The sequence below is a fragment of the Protobothrops mucrosquamatus genome, unplaced genomic scaffold, assembly GCF_001527695.2.
Source record: "Protobothrops mucrosquamatus isolate PMUCROS unplaced genomic scaffold, P.Mucros_1.0 scaffold124, whole genome shotgun sequence".
Classification (NCBI taxonomy): domain Eukaryota; kingdom Metazoa; phylum Chordata; class Lepidosauria; order Squamata; family Viperidae; genus Protobothrops; species Protobothrops mucrosquamatus.
In genome coordinates this window covers 477,433-484,672 of record NW_015386491.1, presented here as the reverse complement: position 1 = coordinate 484,672, position 7,240 = coordinate 477,433, and the positions used below count along the sequence as shown (strand labels likewise).

The following is a 7,240-nucleotide window of genomic DNA, read 5'->3' as shown; positions in this document are numbered from 1 at the left end:
TCAATATGCTGTTTTTCATGTTCTTGTTAAAGTTTGATTTCTCATCAGTATTTGAAATATCTTTATATCAGTTATGATTTTCTCAATATTAATTACATTTATATAGCTGAAAGTTTTATTCAAATCAATCCTCCTCTTATCTTCATATTTACCATATAAAAAAAAGAAAAAAAGCTATCTTAATTCTAAATCATATCTTGCATTATAAAGATCTAATTATATCTAAGGGTCTTCTGTTCTTTTAATCTTATTCAAAGAAGTATTTAAACATATAATACCCCCTCTAAAAGGTCCAATCTTCTGTTTTTTAAATCTGACTCTCACTTTCTTTCTTTGCCAAGTCGCTTTCCAAGCCAGGGCGATTAGATCACCCAAGAATTGTCTTTCTATTTTTGTAAAAATTGCTTGGCATGAGGAAGACAATTTAGGTAGGGTATTTGGGGGGGGGGATTCCACCCATTTATATTCCTTAAACAACTCCCTTTCTCCCTCCATTTCTCTTTTCAATCCCTGTCTCCCAAGGTGTGACATTTTCCTTAAAAGCTCTATATTCCCTTTTAAAAAATCTTTTTCCTTGCCATCAGATATATTTTGCAGACCTGAGGGGTAAAAGGTCTTTTGTGTTTTTGTTGTTATAGCCAAATCTTGTAGTATTTTGTTTGTATATAGTCATTTGTATTTCCCTTCTTTTATCTCTTCCATCTCTAAATCCATTTCCTCTGTTTCGACTTCTTTTTTTCTTTTAAATATTTTATTAATTTTCTAGTTTTACAATCATAAGTACTTAATAAACAATGTGTTGTCCTGGGTCCATTAGTAATTCAGTGGTACATATTAACTTCTTCAATCTAGGCCCAATATTACATCATCCAATGCTTCCTCTCTTCTTCCAGTAGTACACATTTTCCCCCATTAGGCAAATACAATTCTTATTGTTGTTAATACATATACAATTGAATATCAACATCTTTGTTACATTTTCCTAATAATATCAATAATGTCGGCTTAAAATATATTTTCTAACCAAAATATATCTTAATTGCATTTGCACTTAATATCCATTTGTTCAATTAATATCCTGTTTTTCCCGTTTTTTTTAATTTTAATTTTCCATCAGTGTTCAAAATGTCTCTATCGCTTATAATTTCTCATAATAAGTTATATTTGGGTAACCAAAAGCTTCCCTTATTCAAACCCTCTTAGCATTTTCATATTTCCCTTCTCTTACCAAAATATAATAGTCTAGTTATAAATCCTATCTTTCTAGTTATAATAATACTTCTATTTCTAACCATTATCTATTCTCAGCCATGTTCAAACATCTGATTAATAGTATAATATCCCATCTAATGGGTCAAAACCTCTATTTTCTTCAGTCTTACTCTAGCTTTCTTCCTTTGCCAACTAACTTTCCAAGTCAATGCTTTTGAATCATCAAGTAATTCTTCTTCTATTTTTGTGTATATTGTTTGGAATAAGAAAAACAATCTGATTAAAGTATTTTTGGAAGGACGCTCAGCCCATTTGATATTCATTAAACAGCCTCCCTCCTCCAATTTCCCACAATTCTCCTAACAGCTCTATCTTCCATTCAATCAGCTCTTCTTTCTTATCCTCAAGTGTGTTCTGAGATCTTGACAAGTAAAATATCTTTTCCATTTCCAATATTATTGCTACATCTTCTAATTCTTCGTTTGTCTGAGTCTGTATGTCAGTTCCTTTTTTTAGGTCTTCCATCTTTGGATCTGCTTCCTCTGATTTTCCTTCTATTTTCTGAGTTGCTAGTTCCTTCTTTGTAGTGATTTTCTGAGTTTGTAGATTTAGATTAAAGAATTGTTCTTTTATCTCCTTTGTGTTATTTTTAGTCTCATCATGAGCTAAGGCAATTGTATCTTGTATTGATTTTAACATAGAATTTATTTCTGAACTTCATCAACATTTTCTTTTTCTTTTTTAATAAATATTTTATTAGGTGTGGGTGGTGGTTGATTGGTATATAGGTTAGATCTGTTTTTATGTTTCCTCAATATTACACTTTAGGTTCTTCAGGTATGCCAGCTCTCCTGCTCAGCTGTCTTGAGGGAATCAGACAAATAAGAATCAAAGAAATCACCCCCTTCAGCTTCCTGCTCCAAATGAATGTCTTGGCACTGCAACTTCTCCTCGGGCAAGACCATTCCTCCTCTTCCAGGAATAAACTGAAAGTTCAAACAGCCCACCTCCAACATTCTTCACCTCAGATACAAACTTGTGGATTTTTGACCTGGTGTTTATTGGCTGAATGCCTTCCCTAGGCTTCCCTTTCTTGTCTAACCATCCAAACGAGCACGGAGAGGTCCTTGGTGCTCTCTGAGCTTACTTGTTTTCTTGCAAATGTTTCATTACCCAAACTAGATAACATCGTGATGATGTTACCTAGTTTGGGTAATGAAACGTCTGCAAGAAAACAAGCAAGATCAGAGCACCAATGACCCCTCGTTTCGATCCTGAGTTACACATATTCTTCTTTAGTAGGGGCACGGAGGTTAATTGGCGGAAAGAAGAGCTTCTCCAGGTGCTTTCGCCACGGTATTAACCACGGTATTGACCACGGTATTGGGGTGCCACAAGGGTCGGTCCTCTCCCCCTTACTGTTCAATATTTATGTGAAGCCGCTGGGGGAGATCATCCGTGGCTTTGGGGTGGATTTCCATCAGTACGCTGATGATACTCAGCTGTACATTTCCACCCCAGGCCACCCCAATGATGCCCTTGACGTGATGGCCCGGTGTCTGGAGGCTGTACGGGTCTGGATGNTCCTAACAGCTCTATCTTCCATTCAATCAGCTCTTCTTTCTTATCCTCAAGTGTGTTCTGAGATCTTGACAAGTAAAATATCTTTTCCATTTCCAATATTATTGCTACATCTTCTAATTCTTCGTTTGTCTGAGTCTGTATGTCAGTTCCTTTTTTTAGGTCTTCCATCTTTGGATCTGCTTCCTCTGATTTTCCTTCTGTTTTCTGAGTTGCTAGTTCCTTCTTTGTAGTGATTTTCTGAGTTTGTAGATTTAGATTAAAGAATTGTTCTTTTATCTCCTTTGTGTTATTTTTAGTCTCATCATGAGCTAAGGCAATTGTATCTTGTATTGATTTTAACATAGAATTTATTTCTGAACTTCATCAACATTTTCTTTTTCTTTTTTTATAAATATTTTATTAGGTGTGGGTGGTGGTTGATTGGTATATAGGTTAGATCTGTTTTTATGTTTCCTCAATATTACACTTTAGGTTCTTCAGGTATGCCAGCTCTCCTGCTCAGCTGTCTTGAGGGAATCAGGCAAATAAGAATCAAAGAAATCACCCCCTTCAGCTTCCTGCTCCAAATGAATGTCTTGGCACTGCAACTTCTCCTCGGGCAAGACCATTCCTCCTCTTCCAGGAATAAACTGAAAGTTCAAACAGCCCACCTCCAACATTCTTCACCTCAGATACAAACTTGTGGATTTTTGACCTGGTGTTTATTGGCTGAATGCCTTCCCTAGGCTTCCCTTTCTTGTCTAACCATCCAAACGGGCACGGAGAGGTCCTTGGTGCTCTCTGAGCTTACTTCTTTTCTTGCAAATGTTTCATTACCCAAACTAGATAACATCGTGATGATGTTACCTAGTTTGGGTAATGAAACGTCTGCAAGAAAACAAGCAAGATCAGAGCACCAATGACCCCTCGTTTCGATCCTGAGTTACACATATTCTTCTTTATTAGGGGCACGGAGGTTAATTGGCGGAAAGAAGAGCTTCTCCAGGTGCTTTCGCCACGGTATTGACCAGAAGATCTTAAACTCAGGAAAGGGTGTGTGTGTGTGTGTGTGTGTGTGTGTCATACTGAGGTTCCCACAACTCTGCGAATGACCCTGGGCAGGCATCTCAGTCTACCGTAACTCACAAGATTGTTGTGAGGGGAGAAAGACAAGCGTGCCAATGCTCGCGACAAATAGCCTAACGTAAGGCGGGCAGCAGCGCCCTGTTCCCGCTCGAGGCTTTACGTTCCGCGCGCGGCCTCTGTTTTTCCCTCTGGGAACTTGGTTTTTTAAAAAATAAAACCTAATAATCACCTCCCTTCGTTGCCGTAGAAACCGACCTTGGCGGAAAATAAACAATAAGCGTAACTGAATTAGCTCATCCGGAACTAGGCGAGGCAATAAGGCCAAAAGGAAGTCCCGCCTTTTCCGCTTCTAGCTGACCAATCATCATGCAGAAATCCGGAGAGCGGTCCAGGATTTAAATCGCCGAAGCTTTGGCGTCCTGCGTTTTGGCTGCCGGCGCGGTTTTTGCGTGAAGGGTGGCGGAATGGCTACTGCTGCGGAAAGAGGTGGGTGGGATTGGGGAAGGCTTCCCCAACTGAAAGTGGGAATCAGTCTCCCCAAAACGGGAGATTTGATGTTTTTTATGCCTTCCTGTTGTCATCCTCCTTACACAAGTGGACGGTGCTGCTCAGTAAAAACAGCCTTTTTTAAAAATTCAGTTCCTCAAGAACTTGTACTAGAATCGTGTTAGTGGTCTGTTACAGCTCCAGATGAGAAAAACCTACACGTGTCATAAGTTGCTTTCTTGAACTGTGTAGTTTAAGAACATATTTATGCTAAAGGATAAACATAACTGTTTTAATAGTTCTCTTTTCTCGGGCAGTAATGGGGAGAGTAAGATTCTCTGGCATGCAAAGTTAGTTAGTCTGCAAGGTAGTAACTTTAAAAACGGAGGAGAGGAAGCAAAGCCTGTAATAGGTTGTGGTGAAACGGATTATACTGTTGACTGAAGTGAAGAGTAGTAATTATGTAAATAAGTCTAATGTTGCATAAAGCAGGAAGAATTGTTAATATTCTGAAATAGATTTCCCTATTTAAAAATGTTTGGTAAGTTGTATGTGTAATCTGTTTATCCAAAATTGACACTGATTGTGCTCAGATGGCATGCTTACCCACTAACCTAGTTAATCTAAGTATAATGGTTATATTTGCATAATATGCAGAATAATCTTTGAGCCAAGTTAAAACCACCTACAATGTAATTGGCTAGAGGTAGTTCAGTGTGTTGTATTCTGTTTTAAAAAAAACAGTCGGAGGACCATCTATTCTGTACTCTTGCCTTATGACATACAACTTACAACCACATTTGAGCCTAACATTTCTGTTAAGTGAGACGTTTTAAGTGAGTTTTGCCCCATTTTATGACCTTTCTTACCACAATTGTTAAGTGAATCACTGCAGTTGAAAAGTTAGTAACCCAGTTATTAAGTGAACCTGGCTTCCCCATTGACTTTGCTTGTCAGAAGGTCACAAAAGGTGATCACATGACCCCAGGACACAGCAATTGTCATAAATATGAGTCAGTTGCCAAGCATCTGAATTTTGATCACATAATCATGAGGATGCTGAAAACGTAACTGTGAAAAACAGTAATAAGTCCCATTTTTCAGTGCTATTGTAACTTAAATGAACTGTTGTAAGTCGAGGACTACCTGTAGTTGTTCTAGTTACTGCAATAGTCTATTTGAAGCCTTTTGAATATTATGAAATCCCATAAAATGTTAAGTATGTCACACAATAGTCCTGTACCCAGATTTGGGTTCCATTAAATAAAATTGTTTTATTCTAGATAAGTATGAGAAAAAATAGTGGGTTATTTTTCCTATTTTAAGTAAAATGCAGGCTGCAATCCCTACTGTTCTACAGTGAACAACTTTTAACTGGTGACCATGTGTACATGTGCACATTTTTTTAAAGAAAGGAGTTATAATGGATTGAGCAGGGTAGGATATTTGTCCCATGTGGGTAGGTTTTTATCTGTTTTTGAGAGTGAAGAGCATTGAGCAGTTCTATTTACTACTAAAACACTCATTCCTGTAACCTTTAACTGGGTAAACAGTGCATTATAGGGCAATAAGTTTTGAACCAAGGTACCTCAAATGGGTTAACTTACAGAATCTAAAATCTTGGACCCATGACTCCCATGTGATTAAATTTTTATAAAATATTTTATGACATAGAAATTATAATAGAGCATTTTATAACAATACAAAACATAACATATTTCCTGTGGTCAATTCTTGGTGTTTGACTGTGTTATACCTTCAACCTGGGCTACTCTCTGAATGTATCCCAGTTTTTCCAATGATGACAGTATGTTAGAAGTTCTTCATGTCTCTGAATTTTTAAGAACTATTTAAGAACTTTTCCAGTACATTAGAAGCTCTGCCATTGTTGAAGGCATTGAGGAATCTGGTGAATGTTTCTGAAATGATGATTGAAGTGCTCATGGGTTGTCTAGTTCAGGGATCCTCAACCCTTAGGCCATGGTCCACTACCGGGCCGTGGCCTATTTGGAACCGGGCTGTGCGCAGCTCCACCTGTGTGAGCAGCAGGCCAAGCAGTGGGCCAGAACACAACTCCCTTTCTAATTTTTGTAGTTGTGTTGAGAGATTCTGGAGGCTACCCAAAAGAGACATGACTGCCATAAATTATGCTCTGGCTTTAGAATACCCTACCCAGTAAATACCTTTACATTTGAAATAGGTCTTGTTGATTTTCATTGGAATTACAGTACTTCTGAGTAGATTTGTATTTGAAGGACCAGGTTAAGGAGTATGTGATTGCTAAGAGTCTATTGGGATTGCATTGTGGAGAACTGCTGGCTTTGAAAAACCACATTTGTAATACTTATAGTTTGCCTTTGCTTGGCACTACTGCATTGTGACATGGGACTTCCGGTGAAAAGATGGCCAACTGAAGACACGCCAGTTTTTATTTTTCTTTGTATTTTATACATTGATAAAACAATAAAAGTCATGATGTAAAGCGTTGTGAGATGGTGTAGTTCAGTATCTTCTGGACACCTATGTTTTTTTTTAATAAAATAGATGGAAGAATTAAATTGTATTTTTCCTGTTCAAATAGTTTAAATTCCAAGAAATTTGGGTAAAATGGTAAAAAACATCAGTTATTTCCAATGAGTATCAAACACAATATTTAGTTCTCAGGTTACTCGGGTTTTGCTAGTAATCTCCAGGATGTAAATAAAAAAGTCGATAGAAATTGAGAGGAGGAGAAATTCAATTTTACTAAACTAAATATTATCCCTACAATCACAATTTCATTTTGTGGGAATTAGAGTGATTTACTAGATTTTGGCTACAACATTTGGATTCAAGTAGCTGAGTTCTATTTTTAATCCTAGTAAAAGCATTAAAAAAAACCTTATTGGGATGC

At 37.3% G+C, this 7,240-nt stretch overlaps 1 protein-coding gene across 1 annotated transcript in view; it reads left to right on the top strand.

Moving 5' to 3' along the window:
- The first annotated feature begins 4,325 nt into the window (after nt 1-4,325).
- CEP95 (centrosomal protein 95) overlaps nt 4,326-7,240 on the top strand; it is a 38,047-nt gene continuing 35,132 nt past the window's right edge. Inside the window, exon 1 of the mRNA XM_015812968.1 lies at nt 4,326-4,347. Within this exon, the coding sequence (XP_015668454.1) occupies nt 4,326-4,347 (22 nt within the window). The remainder of the gene's footprint in view (nt 4,348-7,240) is intronic.